Source organism: Epargyreus clarus, unplaced genomic scaffold (genome assembly GCF_041222505.1).
Source record: "Epargyreus clarus isolate Ecla_fem2 unplaced genomic scaffold, WU_Ecla_fem_2.2 ptg000023l, whole genome shotgun sequence".
Classification (NCBI taxonomy): Eukaryota; Metazoa; Arthropoda; class Insecta; order Lepidoptera; family Hesperiidae; genus Epargyreus; species Epargyreus clarus.
Window position 1 is genome coordinate 11,142,298 of NW_027332230.1, and position 23,808 is coordinate 11,166,105.

General features: G+C 36.7%; 1 protein-coding gene across 1 annotated transcript; it reads left to right on the forward strand.

Moving 5' to 3' along the window:
- Nucleotides 1–361: 361 nt before the first annotated feature.
- LOC140751488 (G1/S-specific cyclin-D3) lies at nucleotides 362–23,190 on the forward strand. The gene is made up of 5 exons (XM_073085366.1): nucleotides 362–736; nucleotides 3,396–3,617; nucleotides 15,131–15,293; nucleotides 19,986–20,107; nucleotides 20,324–23,190. The coding sequence occupies exons 1-5, from the start codon at nucleotides 506–508 to the stop codon at nucleotides 20,504–20,506; spliced, it is 921 nt and encodes a 306-aa protein (XP_072941467.1). The 5' UTR covers nucleotides 362–505; the 3' UTR covers nucleotides 20,507–23,190.
- Nucleotides 23,191–23,808: the final 618 nt, after the last annotated feature.

The window sequence follows — 23,808 nt, forward strand, 5'->3', positions numbered from 1 at the left end:
TGCATGTATGCATGTAAACATATTTTTAGGCTAATTGCAATTAAAACTGATATCATGAGATTCATAAGTAACAAAAGGCATTTTAACTTGCCAAATTTCCTACTTAATTAACGGTTGTATTCGCAGGGAAATATACTGGCTATATGGTCATATATTTATAATCAGTCCATGGAATTCATCTCAGTTTGTAAATACTAGAACGAGAGGCAAAAGTTGGGATAGAGCGCGAGCGAGCAAGAAAACGTGTTATGTATTATTATTCCGACGTCGAATCGGGAGAAACCTGCGTGCGGGCCTCACAGGCGGCCCCGCCGCCGCCCCGCGCCCCGCCGATCATATGTTCGCCGGCGAGGCGCGCCGGCCGGCCGCTCACTGTGACTCGGGCTCTCGCCATCGTCGCAACACTACGTTCCGTTCTCGACTCGCCCGCGCCCGATCAGCTGTCCGCGACAACACTATCCGCGCACGCGAGGCGAGCCTTCGATAAGCCGCTGTGCGGTGTGACATGGAGTTGCTGTGCGCGGAGCGCGTGAGCCCCGGAAGCGAGGGCTCCCGGCCGAGTCCCTCGCCGGCGCCCCGGGTCGCCGCCTCCGACCCCGTGCTGCTGCGGCGCCGCGTGCTCGACAACCTGTTGCGCACCGAGGAACGCTACGCCGTCACCGCCAACTACTTCGGCACCGTGCAGACCGAAGTAACTCCTCACATGCGTCGTATCGTCGCCGAGTGGATGCTAGAGGTGAGCGCACCGCGCCGCATGCGCTTGCCGCACCCACACCGCCCGGCCCGCCGCACCACCCGCGCGATCGTTCGCCATTTTGTTACTCAGCTCTCGCCGGCCACGTGTAGCTGCTCCAGCTGCCCGTGCCGGTATCGGTGGCACTCGTATGCCTTCGCCACCGTCTGCTGGTTCAACACTATCCTCCCGCGGGACCTTGCCATTCGAGTCTCGCTTCTTGCCTAGCTAAAAAGTAATTGGCAGTGATATGTCCCTTGACATGGGACATATGACATGCCACCCTAATACTGAGTGTTAAATGTATAGATACAATCGGTGAGAAATGTATCGTAATGTCATTTGAGACTACTTGCTGTTTTGTTTACATGATCAGCTGATCATAGTTGTACGATTCTTTATTAGATTCTTATTAGACTTATGCTGATAAACTTATTTGACGTAACTACATTCCGTTCAAGAAATGAACAGTTAACATTATTGATACCTACCTACTTATAAAAAGTAAGCTAAGGTTCTAATCCTCATTATATTTACGTACCGCGACAAAATACAGTTATTTGTTTGTATCGAGTACCGTATTACCACTAAATGAACGTGATTCATGAAATGTAGTAAGTATGATAGGTTTAAGCTTAGGGTGTATAAAATAGTGAGTGAAACGTTGTGCGCTCGGAATGTACTCGCAGTCAAACGTACCGCTGGTGCGAGCGAGCGCGGCGCGAGGGGCCCCCGGCCGGAACGCGCAGGCGGTCGCCGACCGATGCGACTCGCTCGTTCTATTTGAATAATCAGCTGATTTTGACACGCACACAGCTGACGCCGGACGCGCACTTATCTTTCGCTAATAAATAGTTATTATGTCGTACTTACTTTATTATTATTTATACGTTAACGCGATTTATCTAATTCAAAATACGAGATGAATGTTATGCTTTGCGCGAGTCGTACCTACTTAGTATATTCAGTATTCAAATTAATTCGGCTGTCTAGGTAATCATTATCTAAGATTCGTTAATAAATATTGAGGGTCTTATAAAAGCAGTCAGCTGTGAAGTCTCCGGCCACGTGGGAGACGACAGCCGCGACGGTTCGCGCTGACGTCATACTTGCCGAGTGCGCCGGCGACGCATGCGCCGATCTGCCGACACCTCGTGTCGTGGTTACGTTCTCTAAACCAGTCGCATACCAAATTTCAGCACAAGCAGACCGAAACAATTCCCGTAACTGTAAGGTCACTGACATTTCGATGTACCCACAATTAATTAATTTCAAGTCCCTCCTTAAAAGTTGAACAGTGCATGATAAATTAAGTTAAGTACTTGCTTGTTGTGTGCTTACTTTTTATATTATAATACGATAAACTTAATATATACTTCTAATTAGGGCCGGTAACTCATGGTTAATAGGATTATTATAATTGTATTATTTCCGGGCTTATATTACTTGGATTTCCTAAAATATTAATTAAGCTGTGGTTTCTTTTCCTAATGAAGCCATAGTTAAAGTAACGTTGTTTCTACGAGTACTTTAATTATTATTAATTACTTTAAATTATGATATAATTCGATGTAAGCCACAATCAATATGTAATAATCTATGGTTAATGAACTGTAAGTACAAGAAACGGCAAGAGGTCATAGACGCTTTTAAGCCTCCGTGTAAGTCAATTAATATTATCTTGGTTCTTTCAAACGTATATCGTATACGGTAAAGTAACGTAGAGCGCTTAAGGCGGAACAATGGCCTGTTTCGCTTAGACGTAAATTAATCAGCTGACAGTTGAGCGTGAGATAGTCAGCTGAGCTACACAGATAGGGTACATGTTTTCACGAAGCTACAATAGGTTCTGTATGCCGCTTCGGGTTACCGTGCGAAATTATGCGCGGATTGCACCGCATCTCTCGTGACACTCTCCACTTACATGACTAGTTCATTACAGTACCATCTGCTTTCACTTTTCAGTGCTTTCCGACTAACTATAACAATAATAAACTCATTTACGATCATATTTAGAACCAGGTTCACAGGTTACATGAGCTATATACCGCGCAGTCAACATTTTAATTAAGTACCTCTATTAAATATTTCTTCCGTCTGTATTAAGATTCATATTAAACTTAATTGAGTCCGACTGAACATAACTATTTTGTGACTACATAACTGAAGATGGGCTTTAATTAATAACTGTTGGCAAAACTATATGTTCACTTATCTTGTGTAGTAATCATTGCGTTGTATCTTATTATATTGATACTATTACGAATAATATTTATCTGTTAACGATGATAAATATCATTTTGTTTTACGAAGCCGATTTCGAGAAGTTTTAGAATAGCATAATATGGTATATACCTACTTGTACCGACCTAGGCATACAATTTCGAAGCAGAGCTAAGTCGACCGTTAAGTACTAGTAAATAATGTATACAAGTACTGCAATTACATACGAGGTTACAACGTGCAGTAACCGTTTTTGATAACAAATTAAAGTGCAGGAAAGTAATGCGTATTTATCGCAATAAGTGTGCATTACAAATTTATAGAAATATATAGGTTATCAGGAATTCCGGATGATAAGCTCGGCGCTGGGTGCGGCGAGCCGTTTCGTTACTTCTAAGAAACTTACCGACTGACTATTAAATGTAATTATTGATTTTAGGTATGCGAAGACCAAAGTTGTCAAGAGGAAGTGTTTCCGCTGGCGATGTCGTACCTGGACCGATTCCTGAGCCTGTGCACTGTGAGCAAGAGCCAGCTACAGCTGTTGGGCACCGCGTGTCTCCTGCTCGCCTCTAAACTCCGGGAGCCGAGTTCCCGGGGACTCCCGGCGGAACTCCTCGTGTTCTACACTGCCAACAGCATCACCCTAACAGATCTTTGCGTAAGTTTTTCTTATAACTTTATACATTTATATAGCGGTAATCCTTTTGTATAGAAAATCTAATTTATGTTAGGTGTTAAGAATCCATTACCTCAATTTTCGATAACAATATGTATAGAAACAAGTTATAATCGTTTATTGATATTTTGGAGATATGGAATTGCTTGTTGATTACATACAAACGATACACATACATGATAGGTACCTACCGCCACGCCATTATAAGAACATAAATCATAAAATTAGGTAGGTATTTCTTCTACCTGCAAGCGGGTTCTTTTTGACACCTATTTATATATAATTATAAGATAATTTCAATTTTACTTCTCGTATAAGGTTCAGAAGTATCATAAATCATAGGTGATCTGCATTAACGCAGCCTTTATGACGAATACTAAAACAATAGTTTCCCATACGAACATAGGCAGTATACCCACAGTGGATTAACATCTTCACCGGCTAAGTCTTTAGTTCGATAAGTGTCATGCAACGCTTGATTGGACTCAGTTCGCGTTGTTTATTGATTAGTTTTCTAACACATGAGAAGTAAACAGCTGATCTAATTAGTCACAGTTACGCGTATTGAGTCGCCGATGCAACTGGTGCGCGGCGCTGCAGCCACCAGACGCTTTCGTGTCGTTCACTCGCCTGATTTCTATGCCATCGTCTCGGCGCTCCGCGAACATCCGTGAGAGATTGGAATTCTAGATTTGTGACGGTACATTAATTGATCGAATGCTGAATGATCCCAGTTAATTGTCTGCCGATTCGTTCGGGAACGGTATAGACAGCTTTCGGCAGAATCGTCTTAAATGGCTTTTAAATTTCTTTACAATACTGATTGTATTCACAATCAAATTAGTGAATATATCGCTAAAAATACGAATACACGCGAATTTATTACAAAGCACCTTGCAATTGTATGAAGAGAGGTAGAGGACAGATATAAATAACCTGCATATTATAAATATCACCACGTTCTAAGAATACTGTCTTCAACTGTACCTACATACCTTAATTTTAGTTTAAACACTATTAAATGGTTTAGCTAAGTACTTTTAGCATGTAGTCGGTATAGGGCAATATCATAAAAGGCTAGTTTATCATTAAACAAGTGTTACAAAGAAACGATAAGTCGGTAATGGTAGGTGCGTACTTTAAACATTTATTCATTTGTTAACTTAAGTTGAAATAGTTACTAGCATGGAAACAAGCGTTGTTGTTTACAATATGACCGGAAATTGCGTAATCGTTATCTAGTAACCTCTATACTGAGGTCTTAGTATGAGTCCTCAATACGGAAAAAGTTTGAAAGATCAAAGTAGGATGTATATAGGTATACATAAATGTAACATTATGTAATTTATAGATTATCTATAAATAGCATTACAAATTGAATACTTAAACAATAAAGTAATTAGGCACCAGAATTTGATATTTTTAGTTGTACTTTTTACACGCTAAAAACATTTTCTACGATACGATAGATTTTTCTTATTGAAAACTGATACTATGGCCAGTACGTTCCCACACGTATGTACGGCAAAGTGAACCAAATTCTGATATTTGCATCACGATGTTACAACCGTACCGATGTCGGTTGCATTTCTGGCGCGGCGCGGCCACCCGCCGGGGCCCCGCCTGACGCCGCCGTCCCGTAGATAATAAGTGCACGGCACATCTTCACACGTCATGCATGCTACTCTGTTTTTTAAAGTGCATACAGAGACTACATTCTATAACATATTCATAATTAACTACTTAATATTATTCACCTACGACGTTATAACCGAAAGCATACAATATTGGACGTTTTTACATTTAAACGCATTTATATGAGTACTTAAAATATTTGGAGCCGGAGTTGGCCTCGTTGGCAAGGAATGCGGCAGGGAGCGGACTGAGGAGGGATACCCTGCGGACAGTGTCCCCTAACGAGCCGACAGGCTTCTTGGAAGAACCGCCGAACGAGAGGCGCGTTTCAATCAGACCAATTACAGGCGAAGCATGCCGCTTATTTTTTCTCACGCCCGCGCGACCGCCGCTAACCTTGCTCTAGGGATGGGATTATTCCAAAAAGTATCGATTTTGAAATTGATTCGTTTCGATCTCTGAAGAATCGATGAACAAAAATGTCAACGAGAATCGATTTCTTAAAAATCGATGTCAGGTTTACTTTATTGAGGCTTTGGAAATATACAGATTCCCAAGAAAATGTAACTAAGAATATGAAAAATATAATTTTAATCCGTCTTACCACTAAAAAAATTGTCGACGGAAAATGATATATACGAACAAAGCAAGCTTTAACACGTATGTCATTTTGACAACAGAAACAATCGTTGATTGCTCGTACCTGAAATCGATTTTTTACTTAATGTGGATAAAATGGGTACTTTTCGGTCCAAGAAATCGATTCTTCGATTAATCGATTTTAGTTCGTCATCCCTGTTTTACTGGCCACGTCACAATGCGTGAACTCTTTAACACTACGCCAAATGAGATCGCATATTCGATTTGTCTATTTATAATTTTTCACGACTGACTTTTTTATACCTCTGATGCTCGTGACTTACCGCAGGATCTACATAAGTGGATAACGGATTTTACATTTGGTATCGGACTTTCAATCAAACAATTATGAATATTCTGTTATTATGAGAATTACCTTAGTTATCTGTGTCTTTAAAACTTGTTTCGTATTTGGGATCAAAGTAATGAAAAGTCTTGAAGAAACAATACTTTATTTAAAACCTACAATGATGCCCATTTCTCACATCAACGTAATTATATACAGTGTATGTATAGTTGATATTCTCTATAGAAAAAATACAAAAAAATACATTTAAAACTAGGTGTATTCCTCTAAAATGACAGTTAAATAAACTGCGTAGCATTTCGTAGCACCTCTACGAATATCTGTAGACTCGCCTTGTATTGTATTTAGTTCTTAAAAAATAATGATCAAAAAGCACTTATCACTTTAAGACCATAATTCCATATTTAAAAATTAGTTTCGTAATGGTTTACTAACGGCGTAGTCATACTCATTGCATATATAATTATGCTCATCTCATAATAGTTCAACCAAGTGTGGAGAATGGCAGTGTTCTACCGTAGCCTAGCTCTATGTATCAATTAATGTTTTATGCATACTAAAATTATTACAGTAAGCTCACAATCTACTAACAATTATGCTTTAAAGAGCGCAGGAACCTGTAATTACCTATTAATGACGATGAGAATGGTAGGAAGTCAAAAACTCATGAGCTTCAGTTTACTAGTAACAGTCAAATACTCAGCTTGGGGCAAAATTAAATTTACGCTCTGTAATATTAAGATTATGCTATGTAAATGTCTTAAAAATGACTTTATTTCCAGGGAATCATTAAGGTTTTACTCGGTTAATTATTAACCTTTAGAGACTGTCACAGACAATTGTACAATAACAGAACGCTTAATAAGGAAACCGATATGGCTATGCAAAATTTGTGTTCTTTGCCTGATCATAAAAGCAGTACATACATCTACAATACCACTGTACTATATACATATACATATCTGTTATGTATTAAAATTTGAGGTTACGATCTGTGCCGTAAGTTTGTCATGAAGAAATCAATATGACGACATTCAGATGACATTTAAATTCAATTTAATTTCAGTTAAAGTATCAAATAGTAGTCATAGAAAGTGGCCTCTTTATAACAAAACATACCTGTGTTTTGTATAAGACGTAAATAACAAACTCGAAATAAAATTAGGTCTTCTAAATTTAAATTTGGCGACGTTATACGTTAGTGTAAACGTATCTAAACAATAAAGAATAGCATGCATACAACTGAAAAATTAACTAATGCACTTATGCATTATTGTTGAAAATGAGCGTAGACGACTTAATCTTAACAAAGACTAGTTGCAAGTTATTTTTGAAATCGTTATTTATCTATACTAATATTATAAAGACGAAAACTTTGTTTGTTTGGTTGTAATGAATAGGCTCAAAAACTACTGGACCGATTTTAAAAATTCTTTCACCATTCGAAAGCTACATTATCCACGAGTAACATAGGCTATATTTCATATGAAATATATTTGATAAATAGATTTTGAGGCGGTACAAAGTTTGCCGGGTCAGCTAGTGTTATTATATACGGAGAATTAATAGCATAATTTAAGGTGCTATACGCATTACAGTTACCCACTTGAGCGATATCCAAAAAGCAAGTCTATTTCATTAAAAAAAACAGTTTAATTTCCGACATAAACGGTGCCTAAACTAGCAAATATTATAAAAACAAAAAACCCGCCTCCTTAAATATATTTTCATTTTGCTGTATTATGTCACTTCAATTATGTTAAATCCATTGAGCTTTTTGGGTTACAGCCCTAAAATACATATGAACGCTCAAAAAACTTTACCCTCTGCCATTACTCTGGTAAAAAGAAAACATACCAAAGTTTTATTTTTGGTAACTATCCTGTGATGTAGCAGAATGCCCAACATAACTTTCTTGGATCTAGAACAACAATGACAAGTGATCGCTTAGTGAAGCAAAGCGTATAACCACGACTAGGTAAACTGTCTTTACCGCTATTTCAAACGAGTTTCGAGCTTTTCATCTCAGACTAGTCGAAAATGACTTAGAATTCATTTTAAATTTTCCATTGTTTAATCATGATTGCATCGAATTTTAATTTATTAATCCTCATACTATTTGCAGGGAGATATCTAAGAAAACAATAAAAACTGCTCTTGCTTAACAAATTTAAGTTAAGCATTGATGTATTACAAACCAATAGAAACTGAATATTTAAATATATTTTCAATATTTTGAAAATTATAAAACTACTGATATAGTTTAATTATCTACTATGTAAAACACGTTTGGAATTTAACTCAAAATAATTCTGTACAAATCGACAAATCCGTCTTGTGATTAACTATTAAGACATCCAGTCATGGAGAACACGATTAGTCACACAGTCACTATTCAGATCAGTCATTTTCCTATAAAAGATAAAACTTTTTACACACAAATACTGCTTTGTATTGTACTGTTTAAAATTTGAATAAAAACCGTTGTTGCTAGCCGTCCTTACCTCAAGAGCTAAAACGAATTTAATAGAACAGAAAGACAGACACTAAAATATTATGGAAGAACAATATGTTTGAAGATCTCACGGCACGGCCCCGTTTGCTTCCTGTGCTAATGAAACTTCCCTTGCAAACAGCAAAACGAAACGTGCATGCAACAGTCAACACAAATATTTTGCTTCTATAATATTTTCCTGGAGAAATGCGAGAAACTGGACTTTTTTGGTTACGTGTTGTATATTGTTTCTCATGGGTGTAGTGAACAAACTACTCAAAGGGTAGGGGGAATGAGGTATGCGGGAACCAGTCGCATTCCACTCGAGAAGGCGGCCTCGCCTGCAGTCTCACTATTTGCAAAGAAACCTCGCTGACTGCGGCCTGAACGTTATTATAGGTACTTACGATCTCCATTCTTTGTAATCATGGACAGTGTCCTTTTCCCTTATCCGATCTTTTGAAGAATTGATCATGAAGTTAGTTATTTTGATAATAATTTTACCTTATTACAGTTATTACACATCAATGGTAAGTATAGTTATGTAAAATTCTTCTTAGACCTTCGGAATACCATATTTTTACCTTATTATATTCTGAGTGTTTTAGTAGAAATTTTAAGATGACGTCTGTTATAATACCAATAGTTAAATTAGTTTCTTATTTCATATCACATATGCGGGTATTGCCAGCATGGTTGAAGAAAAAATGAAAATTTTGTGGTTGGCATGACCGTTGGCCGTTTACGATTACGGGGTTAGAGCTCTTCGCATATTTTATGCATATTTTATTGAATAATGAAATACGTTTCCACAGCTGGCATTTTAAGTTTTTATTAAATGAACAAGTAACTAATACCATGTAGGTATCTATCTGCATTAACCTGATTAATATTTATATGCTTGCATGTAACATTTTTGTGCAACACGTCATAATCATCATTTTAAAGGAATTTGCTATAATAAAGCCTTACGTAACAACTCTTGGTAAGCTTATCACGTTCTGCATGCCCGAGGTAACTTAAGTATTCTGTACAACAGTATAAGGCTTCCGATTGATGACAAATCTTTCAGTAAACTGTTTTAAAAACCTCGGTGCATAAACGAGCCACTAATCTATCATCGTATTTCATCTTTTTTATTAATATACTACACAATGATTGCGATGATTTAATCAGGAAATGCCACATTCTTATCCACGTCTAGAAAATAGGTTCTATAATCTCAGAGTTGTTATGGCCACGCGACACCGAGCTCATTGTTTGGAACGAGTAGAGCCCGTTCGGTGAAATTGGATAAAGCATGGGAACCGAGTATGGAATTAGTGCTTTGCTCCGGTAGCGAAATAACCGGAGAAAAACCGGAGATTGGCCAAACCGGTAAACACCGGTTTTTAATTAGTAATCACCGGAGAAAAAAATGTAATGATTTTACACAGGAACCTAAAAAAATAATCATTTTATTTAAAACAAAAGAGTACATTACAAAGTTCGGTTACGTCATGCATCATGCACGTTTTCTATGCAAAATAGCAACATTGAGCATTGCCTATTACCTATGGTATTGCCTATTACCTATTGCCTATGGTATTGGTAGCGATGTCAGTTACGTATTACATTACGAAACATCGATACAACAGTATAACGTATATCAATATTTTATACATTATAGGATACCCTTCAATATAACGTATTCATATAAAATATCACATTAATGTATAGTATCAAAATTTATCAATAAATTAGAAAAATTAATAATAATGTTTATAAATTAGAAATAATTTATATATATTACTTATTATATTTATTATTATTTGTTTAAATTATGATTATTATTTATGATAACTGTCAATCCATATATTATACAATACTTTAACAACATTTCTTATACAATTTCGAAATTTATATTACATACAACATAACAAAATTGTTATTAACATTGTATTTATTGTTGTTGGTGATGAGATATATCGTTGCGCTTTAGATCTCTGAACTTTGCAATGCCGTCAAATATAATTAACGTTGTTTACGATATGATATGTATATATAAGAAGAAGAGTTAAATAATCGCGTTTCCAATATCGATTGAAACGTATTCCATACCGTTACGATGCGATATGTGAATAGATGACAATATACTTTGGGCAGCCCTAGTATGACCGTGGTTGAAACATTTTCAGAAGGGGAATTCCCGATAAATCTGTTCATTCTCGCTAACAGAACAGCGGCCTAGTTCTGATTTTGTCGTCGGACGTCGTTTTAATAAGAATTGTTGTACAAACGTTTGTTGAGTTTTGCATTAATTGCAATTAAATAAGCAGGTTTGTTTAATATTCAGTTCAAAGTAATTTCTTCGATGTGTTTGAATGAATATAAAATTATACTGTACGTAAGTATTGTTTTAAATGATGTTATTGTTTTTTTTTAAGGATGCCAAAAGTTAAATCCAAAAGTAAAGATCATTTTGAAATAGTCGATAATACAAAAGTAAAATGTAAAATTTGTCTAAAAACATTAAGCGTGACTGGTGGCGGAACTTCAAATATGATGTCTCATTTGTCAAGACTGCATCCTCAAGCTTTAAACCAAACCCCAACCAATGAACAAAGCCAAAATCACACTCCCGGCAAGGATACTATATCACATCCGAGTGGATCTCGTAGCATGGTACAATCTACTTTACAAATTAAAAAATTACGATCAGAGGAGATAAACTGTAGAATAATTGATGAAAAGCTTGCCTTAATGCTGGCAATAGACTATCAACCGTTTTGTATGTTGGAAGATACAGGGTTCAAAATGTTTGTGGAAGCCCTTTGCTCGGATTATAAGATACCAGACAAAAGGAAAATCAGATATGATGTAATGCCTCGACTTTACAAATTGGCTTCAGCAAAATTAAAAGATATACTTCAGATCATAGAACATGTGTCTTTAACCTGTGATATGTGGTCCAGTAGAAATATGGAAGCTTTTTTAACTGTCACTGCACATTTTTGTCATGATGGAATACTTCGCAGTTGCGTTTTAAATACAATTGCAGTGCCAGAATCTCACACTGCCGATAATCTCGCAGAACGCTTAAACGCTATTCTTATTGAATGGAACATAAAAGAAAAAGTCGTCTCAGTTGTCACAGATAATGCAACAAATATGATAAAAATGTGCAGTCTACTGGAACTGCGACATATGCCTTGCTTTGCACATATGCTGAATTTGCTCGTTCAGCAGTCATTAAATTTGCCTGAGTTGGCAGATTTGACAAAAAAATGTAAGGACATAGCAAAATTTTTCCACAAGTCAAATGTGGGGCACGAGGCTCTAAAACGAGAACAACTAGACCGAAACCCTGACAAATTACCTTTAAAGCTCATCCAGGAAGTCCCAACGCGGTGGAACAGTTATTATTATATGTTCAAAAGGATTTTGGAACTTAGTGATTACTTAGCCGTTGTTCAAAGAAGATTGCCGCAGGCTCCAGCGTTAATAAATTTGGAAGAAGAAAATATTTTAAGAGACGTAGTGGCTTTACTTGACATTTTTGAACAAGCCACGAAAATGATAAGTGCCGATCAGTACCCCACCAGTTCACTTATTATTCCAATAATTCATGGATTGTACCATAATCTAGCCGAAATAAGACCAAACATAAAGAGCGATGTGGGACTGGCACTGTTTTCAAAGTTGAAAGATAATATGTCTCATCGCTTGCTGGAATATGAAAAAAGAACTGTGTGCAAAATTGCAACGTTTCTGCATCCAGTGTTTAGAGACTCTTTTAGGCATTTGGAAAACAAACAAGCGGCAAAAGAAGCAGTAAAAGCAGAACTAAATAATTTGATGAGGACGATAATAATGAGTGATGCTGCTGATGCTAACAATGTTACTTCTACTGAAAACGAGACTGCATGTTCCCAACAAAGTAATAGAGATAAGCTGCCAAAATTATTTAGTTTTTTAAAAAGGAAAGAAGTGCCAAGACTCGAACACACAGGAGCGTCGGCAATAAATGTATTGAAAATGTATGTAGAAACTGCATATGCTGGGGAACATTCTAATGTAATAAAAGATTTTTGGGATCTCAATAAGCACTTGAAACCATTAGATAAACTCGCTAAAAAATATCTTATTGTTCCTGGGACCTCAGTTAGATCTGAGAGAGTTTTTTCAGCTACTGGGTATATTATAAATGACAGGCGTAATTCATTAAAGGCTGACGCCGTGGAAATGATTTGCTTCTTGAACCAAAATCAGTGGTTGTTGTAGTTATTCTGTATACATAAAATTGACATTGATTTCGTGTGTTACTGCTCGTGTGTTGATTTTAAAAATTGGAGATTACCTTTAATTAAATATGTTAAATGACAACCAAACAATTGCTTTTATTGAAATTAAATTTGGTGGTGAAATCTCCGGAGAATCTCCGGTTATTTATAAGAACCGGTGAAAAAATACCGGAGGTAATATTTTTCTCCGGTGCAAACCTCTATATGGAATCCAGCGAGTGTGTCGCGGGCGAGGGTTGTTTGCATAGCTCGCTTTATTGGCTGTAACGTGCCTCGATAACTGCTGCCGACGTACATGCGGCGCGCCAACCTTCTCTAATGAACAGTGGCTTGGAAATTTACGAGCTGCATTCCACTCGTCTCGAGTTATACGTACCTTCATACGCCTCGACGCTTTTGAGGTCAGCTGATAAATTTGTACCTTTTGTACAAAGTTTTATCACGATACGGACTTAGCTCACATCCCATTTTAATATAAATACGCGATAGATAGAACTGCATATCCGCCTGGCATCGTGTGCAACGATGTCTGCGGTGAATGCTTTATGAGCGTATTGTTTCCGAAGAGCTTTTCAACCGATCACAACACGACCGAACCGAGGACCGAATCTTTTCAGTTCGCGGTCGACCCGCATACCACGACATCGTTAAGAGCTTTCGCCCACCTGTTCTTTTTATTTTTGAGTCCCGATATTATTATGATATTCGTTTTTCTCACATTTCAAATATCTTATCGTGAATTGAAGCTACAGTATTCTAACGCACACTGACACACGATCTTAATTCGTGCGACTTCCAGTGATGAGACTCCATTCATTCACAAGCGTCGGTTATCAATAACGATAGGGTATATGCACTAGTCGTTGCTGTACGAGTCTGAACTCTACCCCTACGGCGATGATACTAAACTCGTTTGGGTGCAAGAAGTAAACGATTCGCCGCTGCGAGTGCTGCGACCGACTCGGCTGTTTGTGTTAAGTAAACATCGAGTATTATCTGTCAACGGTCATCCATCGCTATCGTTTATATACGAGTGTGTGTGTCTGTTACACTAAATAATCAAGTTATTCATAAAATCTACCATTCATACCGTCAACTTTGCTCCTGATATTATTTATCGTAGAGTTAATTAATTTAATCTGGGTCAGTTGTATCAGAATAAGATAATAGTAACCGAAAGCTACAATTTTTGTAACACTTAACCGAGATAAGGTAAATAGGTAGTACTTACCCGCTTTGTACAAACGGTATTATCCTTATTTTGTTATTCCAAATTTTATCTTCATTATACCTAGCATATTTTAGTGTCATTTGCGAGTATTAGACATAAAATACATTTAGCATACATACTTATAGTTATTTATAATCAGTTCAAGCAAGATTTCGTTCATAAAGTTACATAGTATACATTTAAGATGTGTGTTGCGTTATATAATATACCTATTGATTTGTACACCCCGATAGTACAGTTATATGTAGCTTATAGTTATTGGAGTCAATTCCCGGTGGTCATCCTGACTTTGAAAGGGATGCCTACTTTACTAAAAAGTAGCTTGCATTATAAGTTGGATCGCACAACAATGTGCCGGGGACTACCTACGCACCGTTCCGGGAAGTGCAGCCAAACTCGGCGTGTTTACGATTATACAGCGGATGTGGCGACGGGTTGCCACGTTATTGTCCTAGCAAATTAACACTGTCTATTAAAGTTATTAGGCATTTAACTTTTAACTGTCTACGTCTTGGGATTATCCTTGTTAAAGTAGTTAAGTAAGCTTTACTCGACTTAAATTTGCTTACATTAATTTTCAATAATAATTGTACATATTGTACTATTTATTGTATAACAGTGCCATAAAATATATTGTTGATTAAGTACATTTTATATGACAATTTAGCATGTAATAATATTGTTCATTAGTATTTGTGGTATGTACATCTCGTTCGATGGCGTTACAAGAATGTAAAAAAGTAAAACATATTATTCTCAAATATAAAATCTCATTTGTTAGAGCTGTTTCCGAGGTTAACTCAAGAAAGAGTTGTATATTTTTTCATTCCCAGTCGAATATTTCCGAACTAACAGAGCTGTGAATTGCTGGTGCTGTCGAAACTAAAGCGTTATTTTTGTCAACAGAGCTGGGAATTGCTGGTGCTGTCGAAACTGAAGTGGGACGTGGCCGGCGTGACGGCGCACGACTTCTTGCCGCTGCTGCTCTCCCGGCTGCCGCTGCGGGGCCGCGTGCAGACAGAGATGGTGCAAAGGCACGCGCAAACGTTCATCGCACTCGCGGCGAGAGGTAATTCGAAATCTTACGTACTTACATTTGGTTTAGTAATATTGATACAATGAGAAGGAAATTCCTACTTTTAAAATTACGTCGTTACTCCTGTGCCTGATGCCTCTATTGTGACATTTCTAAATGCAAAAAGGTGGATGTCATAAGGATAGCGTGTTTCTCTGTGTCTGTCTGTGGCTTCAAATCCCTAAACCATGAACCTGTTTTAATAACGTTTGTTTTGTTCGAATAGTTTAGCAAAGATTAAATGACATGGCATTCAGCTGTTTAAAATTTCTAGTTGGAGTCGGTTTACTTAGTTCCTTAGTAAACCTCTCTTTTAAAGCAGACTAGTAGGAAAATACACTGAAAATATATTATCAAATAAACTTAGATAGGGAATACTTAAACTCAAAACAATTACATAATTAATGACTCTCGTTCTTCGTATTTAATGATAAAAATATGTAAGTCATCCAAATCATTATTAAAATAATACGCATAGTTGTCTCATTTTAAAAACGGACTTTTACCTTAAAATAACGATTAATTACGTAATTAATCACTTGTAATTTGGCATTTTTAACTTGGCGTTTATTTCTCAGACTTGTCTACCGAACGCGCGTATTCACACCCTCCTTGAAAAACATCAATGTGTGATATTTTTTGTATTACTACGTACATTTCTTAATACTTACTAAATTTTGACTCTGTGTAATATAATTGAATTCACAAAATAATGTTAGTAACTCCTAAAGCCAAGCGTAGGCACCCCTAAGCCCACATTACATACACATTACCATACGAGATGTAACGGAGATATTACATTATATTAAGCTATAATTAAATGAGTGCAGTAATTAAATTTAAGAACGTTTAATTGCTTGGGCATTATTAACTAAATATTCCTAAATTATCTTTTATGCCTACCAGAATTGACAGTTTTTTCCTTCGTAACTCGTAACTTCAATAAAGATACTATATTTACCCGAATATGGAAAATATAAGAATGTAGCGTCTGGTAAAGATACCGATTTAGTACGTTATCTTTACTGCTTACGATTTTGACACTTTTATGATTGCTAAAATTCCTTAGCTTTTAAATTTAATATAAAATGCTCGATATACGAATTCCATATCGCATTACGAGCGTAACAAGTACCACGTTACCGGCAAGGCGTTTGTTTGCCTGCAGACGGTAATTAGCATCTCGACACCACGTCATGTCACGACAATGTCGCAGCGCACTCCGCATCGCTTCTGCCATGTCACATGTGCAAGTCATGTGTCACTGAACCTTAAACGTAATAATCAATGAAATTACTATAGATCCCCCTAGTCTTGCTGCATTTATGTCTTCAGATATCGTACGGTTCGGGGCAAAACAAAATCACGTATTTATTACGTAACGCGACAGCGCAGTCACAGATTGATTCTGTCTGACACGACACGTTGAGTGTCTGTAGGTATAAAATGGGGCCTTTATCCTTTCAGCAAAATTAACTCAAAAGTTACGGCAGATCTTGTTATTTTCGTACTTAATATCTTTATTCTGTACATGACATGTAATATGCTCGTATGATTAATTATTGTATTTTCGATCAGATTATAAAACAAGATGTTATCTCGTGCCTCAGCGGTAACACGTCATTAACAATTGTGAATCGTAATGTCAATTGTACCCTTATGTAATGTTCGGTGGTGTGATGATTTGTCTTACGTAAAGGTGTATATGATTTATATTAAACGATTCCTTGTACCTACCGCATGCAAATTGAAAGTTGGGTTTCTTGTGTGAGAGGCATCGAAAGTGTGCGCTAGCCGTGAGATGTGAATAGGTTTGTTTACAGTGAGGGTTGAGCGAGGTTGAGGGCGCGTGTGTGTGGTGCCCGCGCCGGCGGCGGCGCCTCCCACGCCGCTCGCCCGAGCGCATTCCAGCACGCCTCGGGACTCCCGCCCGCACCGCGCCCTCTCCCCCCGTATCCCTCATGGGATCATATGTTTTTGTGCAACGGTTTTTGTTGTTCGCCGCCGCTGTCGTGTTGTTTTTTTAACCGAGAAGTTCACGCTCCAGCTCTTTTATTTCACTTGCTCTTGGATATCATCTCTCACTTGGTGAAGCCTGATTATATCTATTTTGTCATTTAGTATAAAATAACTAGCTGAGTCTTAGTATCACCCAGCTTGGTAATTCCCAGATTACCTACTTAACTTGAAGTTATTTGGGGTAAAGATGTACTTAACGAGTTTATCAGTTAAAACGACGATAATTTTAGTTTTAACTCATATTACGTTATGTAATATATGTAGTAGGTAAGCGTGTATTTTCAAGCCCATCGGTAGTATCAAGTACATAGATGGCTGAATCAATTAACTAGTCTTACAACCGGAGAAAAAAGGCTTTTATAGAACTGCGCTAACTGTGTGATCGAGCGCGAGACTACCCTCTGTCTGCTTTTCGCGATGACGACGTCGCGAATAGGTACAATTCACGGCATCGAGCGGGCCCGCATTATGTATCATTATAATGAATGGCACAATTTACTCTGTGGAATCATAACTCGCTTGGATATTAAAATTGTAATGGGTTATTTTAAGCTGCCATGTCTTAAAGGGCTCGGCCAATTGAGATAAATTAATCCTTTCTCCTCTTTTTTACATCACTAGTAGTTTTGCAGTAAGCGAAACATTTCCGATTATGCTATTATACAAAGTAATTGCAAACCATCTTGTAACTTAACCGGCGGTGCCCCGCGATCATTTTGATGGATGGAAGATATTTTATATTGGTAACCGTCGTTAGTGCGAGCTGAGCACCATTAGTTCCGGTGGGCATACGTATTGGACAAATACCACCGCCGCGGCCTCGCCAGAGCGTTCACCTCGCGAATAGAAGCCGACCGCCCGCACCGTCAACGTCTGTTAGTACCTGTGTACTCCACGTTCAAGGATAATAATACGACGATTATGTCATCGCCGAGGGGCTCATACTTACCTACTTGCGATTTTCTGTTATATTAATTACAGACACAGTCAACCAAATGCGTTAATTCGCTAGGGGTTACATCGGAAATCTGTGAAAGCTTATGACTTGCATGACAATTGGATTACCATGACGGTTACTAGCAAATGTATTCAGGTACTATAGTGTTATAAGTAGATGGAGTTAGTTGTTGGCCCTTGCTCCAAATAGGTGTCCCGATGCTAGCGGAGTCAGAAGCTAGCCGCCGCGGTCCGGACCGGTCCCTCGTCGAGCGAGGCGGTAGGGCTTCGATGTTTGATTAACATCAGATTATGCAAATGCTTCGAGAGCGGCCGCTCTCATTGTTCCATCTCTTCCTTTTTGTTCCTTCCTTTTCGTAGCCTTTATCTTAGGTATGCCGCCATGCAAATTAAAGAAGTATTAAGTAAATCGCTCGCTTACAAAAGCTGAAAGAGTGTTCGGTATCAAATTCCTCTTTATAGAATAGAATCTATTTAATAATGAGTAGACGTATTTGAAGGTTTCCCTCCTATTATCTAATTCCTACGTTTATTTGTACGAGGTTTTATGTAGTCGTGAGGTTTAAAAATTTGGGTGCATACTTAATATATTTTTAATATAGGCAAATATGTAATTAAAATAAATACATATTAGTAATATGAAACAAAACAAGATCCAAGGTTATACGGCTGATTTTCCTGCTAAATTATCGTTTTCCAGTATTAATGTCGAACCACAAGAGCTGATGGATAAAATCGTGTTCTAACGTTAGAGCACTAACGTCTGTATAATTTTTAAGGTTCGTGTTCATAATATCTAAGTGTTTGTTACATTACACAGTTACTTAATGCAACATGTTGTGACTCGATGAAAAATTTCAACAATGTTAATGGACTCAATTTAATATAATCTTATAAAACTTAAACAGGACATTGAGCTCAGAATTTTGGTGCAAAGTAAAGAGCAATCAAAATACATTTCAAAATCAAAATACTCCCGCTGCCTAAATTGACTTTGTTGACATAAACTCGCCGGTTCCGCCGTCAAATTAGGTATCAAAACCTGATTGGAACAGACATTTTCTCCCCTCATTTAATTTAATGTCAATTATCTGGCTGTACAAATAAAGGTTGTTCAATACAACCTGAAATGCCCACACCAAAAGTGGCCCACGATGGAGCCTTTTTGAGCGAGTGTGTATAGGTATAATGGTTTCGCCAAAGCGAGTCTGTGAGAAATATTCGAGTGAATCGGCCGCGCGGGCGCAGACTATGGAATGCGGCCGCGAGGGCGGATGCCGGCGCCTTTGAGGCTACACTCTCCAGACAGGGACCAACAACCCAACGGAGAAAGGGACTTTTTACATACTTCAAACAATCTATTTAACGTCCAATCGTTACCTTCAATACATAACGTAAAACATTCAACGATACAAAAGTTTATACCTAGCTAGATCTAGTACCTATGCCTTTACAATACTGGGTTTTCCTATATGTCATTATTTAACACGTGTGCCTAGTCTAGTTATGTACTGTCCTATGCGCATAAATGGAGTGACCTGGTTTCCAACTGATATCGCTCGCCAATGCGTTCGTTTGTTATTTAAATCGTAGGCACATGCAAGAATTCTGCGCGGTGCAACAACATGCAACGAAAACAATTTGCTCTGAAATGTTAGACCTAATAATATTGTGAGTTATATGACTCAAAAATGTTTCTTCTTGTTCCAGATTACGAGTTTACGTTATACTCTGCGAGCACACTGGCTTCTTGCAGTATCGCTACTGCTTTACGTGGTCTCGGCCTAGACGGACATTTGCAACGTCTTCACGAACTTACCGGGATTGATTTGGTAACTATACATTTTAATTTATATACAACTAAGCATTACTTCAAATGTCCTACATTTTTATTTATACTACAGATAGGCTAATATTTCGGGAATTTTCACACAAAAAATATTTGATTCTACCACTTTCCCATGTACACACATGTTATTAAAAAACAATATCTTAAATGCCAAAAATAAAATGCCTTAAAGTTTATAATTTTATTTTGTTTGTCATAGGATTGCCTTCAAACGTGCTTGGAACAACTCGAAGAGATGGTGCAGACCACGATTGATGAAGGGATCATATCGGTCCCAAACGGGCAGGCGAGGGAGGCGGCGGGGTGGACGCCCCCTCCCACGCAGGACAAGGCGCACAGTAACGCCGCCACCCCCACTGACGTCAGAGACGTGCACTTTTAACACATCTACGTGTGCGTCTACCGTCAGCACAACGGTTTGGAATGGGGACTTTTGCTTTAATTATGGTGCATTAGTACGAAAATACTTTAAACTAGAACGATTATCATACGGTGCATCCGTGATCGAGGACTGATACCAAGACTGACAATTGCTTGTGTCTAAACGTAGTAACCTACTTACTGCATATAATTTAGCACACATACGTGGATAGTTTTTTATAATTTTAAGCCCTGCGTGCTACTTGTATATTGCCTCTAGTCTGTTCGCTAACAACTTGTATGTTCAGAGGCATTGCGCTGAGCAGTACAGTACCTATGTAATATATATCTAACATTAGGATGTGACTATTTTTCAGTTTTAGTTAACGTGGTTCTTGGAATTACAAACTACCTCTTAACGTTAAGACACACACTTCAGTTAGTTCGGCGTGTTCCACGTCGGTGAAATAGCCGTTTATAAATTAAGTAATCATGTTATTCACAAGGGACCAAAGCTAGCACTTCAATCTTCCTTTGAACCGTTATTAGGTGCAGTTAATATATGAATAAAACAAAGATATTATATACGTCTAGCTTTCATGTAACTAAAAAAACAACTAAAAATAAAAAGTACCATGTGAGTTAACACTTGTCGGCACTACACTTTAATGTAATTAAAGATAATTAATAATAAATATATTATCTGTCAATCTAGACATGTACAATATCTTTGTAAAGTAGATAACATATTATATAGCTGTTAGAATAAAACCATTATATTTCATTTGTTCAATAATGAACTTGAAGGAAGAAAATGTTTACTTGTAAGTAATAGGAAACTAAGTAAAAATGTGTTTGCTTCATTATGTAATTTAATGATAGTGCATATGATATGCACAGATGTAGATAGGTAGATACATAGTACTCGCAGTACAGGAAATGGACCACCGTTGATTTGTCGATGAATTTAAGTATGATCCTATCAGTTTCCACTGTTGTCATGTGTTTTTTTTTAATTCAGGAAATTTATGAGCAATGCTCGTTTGCAATTTTCCTCAGTTAAGAATTTCACAAACAGCAAGTCAGTTAGATATTATTAATATCGGGGGAAGGCAATAAATTACGCTTTTATATGATAAAAAAAGAACTTAAATTTACTTTCTCTTACGTATGTCGTATGTACGTGTCTACCGTGTACGACATATTTAAACAGAGTAACGATTCCAACACAACTTCAAATATTATAGGTATCACATAAGTTTGACGTAGGCAAAGGGCTGTATATTTTGTTAAAGAAGATTCTTCTTAATTATTTGTATGTAAGCATAGAATTGTTCCTTGATGACGAAAACTGTTCCAGCGGTTTAGAGTAAGGAATCCAACATATAATGTGATAGTGTTTATATGTTGATTTAATTTCAAATCATAGTCACTTCCAGTCATAATATGTTAACTTAGGGGTACTATGTTATTTGTCTTTGGATTATTATAAATAAGAAAATAAAAAAAAATGTGATTCGATAAACCTAACGTTAAGATTAGCATTTAGCCGTTAAAATCATATTATTGTTCCTATATTTCGTTGGAAGCAAAGGCAATAGAGAAGTTCCACAATATTGTACTTAATAAACCTTCAGTGGGCTGGAGTCGGGGGAACACAACTGTTATATTTTATTATTGTGATATAGTATCCACAGAAATTAATTATATTATTAGTATGTTATATTGCTTCATTATTTAAGTACGGGTGGCGCAGGCAATGAGTAGGCTATAAGTATAAATTAAACTTTGTTAATTGTAATTGATAAATATGTAATATTATCTTTATTTTTGTTCATAGTATATAAGATATATCGAGTTGTCCAATGTCTTCCATTAATACATGAATATCATTGAGTGCCTAGTACTGGCTAGACGATGTCTATTAGTTAGACGATCCATATAATTGTGTCGCACTGTACCTCAGATGTTTATTGCAACATAACAAAAGTTTCTTAAATTGAATATATATTTTATAACGGCGATGTATATAGATAGAATAGTTTAAAATGTAAATATAAAATATGTTAATATGCTCTAAGCATGTGGTGCCATAACACTACTATGAAAGTATTTTGTAAAAATAAATTGAAATCTTTATTTGTGTGAACCTACATAGACCTATTATATTATTATAGTTATATTCAAGCTTGAGCAGTATGATTATTGACAAATTCATAGTGTGAAGTAAGTTACATAAATATTTCAGTTTATTACTGAGTTAGTAGTTAAAGTTGACAATGACACCATTATAGACATCTATTATTTACGATATGTGTAAAATTTTGTGGGAAAATATACGCATTACAGAATAGACTTATTTAATGCTTATTTTGGCTTTTGGACTGGCTTATTTGTAATAGATTTAAGAGTACGATAAACTGTTATTATGTAGTTTACAATTTATAAGAATTAGGAAGACATTGATTTTCCAATAGTGTAAATAAATTATATTTGTAGTGTTTAGCTCGGAAGGGACGTGATTGAAGCATTATATTAGCGCACAATGTTGTATGAAGCTAAATTCTAAAGATTTAATGTCACGCAAAAGTTGCGTAATTTTGATTTTATATGTGATTATTACGTTTAAGTTACTTTCTGTATTGTATGATTGTTGCAGTTGAGATGTAGATATTTAAAAAATGACAATAAAAATCTCCAAAATTATGTGGACTTTCATTTACGTAATGTTTTTTTCATTATTATAAAGAAGTCGTATTACAATAGGAACAAAACACCATACGAGTCATCTAACCTAAACCTGCAATTACTGACAATAGTCATCAACTAGTCTTACAGCAAACGTCGAAAATTATTGAAATTATCTCGCAGAAGTACCCAACGATATTCTATATGTTAGAGTATAGTTAAGAGTGTTTATTTGTTATATACAATTATCAAAGCTTAACTGCTTTATATTATAGTTATACCATCTTCTTTCATACGAATACATAATAATATGCATAAGTCTAATAGGGAATGACGTAATAAAAATTGCTGGGAAATGTGCGAAACATAAATGTCATTACAATATATTTAAATGTACTTCATCTCATAAAGAAAAGATCTATTAATTTTCTCCTAAACACATGTTGTCCGTACGACTCAATACCACACATTAAAACCGAGTAATTGTACTAAAACGAAGATAAATGAAATTCCTTGTTGTTATTACAAGCTGATGGTTTAGATAGGTTAGGTAGGGTTTGAATAAACTTAAGTATCTATTGAGGTGAGAAAAAAAAAGTATTTTCAAAAAATTAACATTTATTAAAACAAATTTAC

Excerpts from the sequence above, each read along its gene's own strand:
- LOC140751488 (XM_073085366.1), top strand. The coding sequence starts at position 506 with ATGGAGTTGCTGTGCGCGGAGCGCGTGAGCCCCGGAAGCGAGGGCTCC. Across the intron at positions 3,618-15,130 it reads TCACCCTAACAGATCTTTGC|AGCTGGGAATTGCTGGTGCT; the intron begins GTAAGTTTTTCT and ends TTTTGTCAACAG. Across the intron at positions 20,108-20,323 it reads AACTTACCGGGATTGATTTG|GATTGCCTTCAAACGTGCTT; the intron begins GTAACTATACAT and ends TGTTTGTCATAG.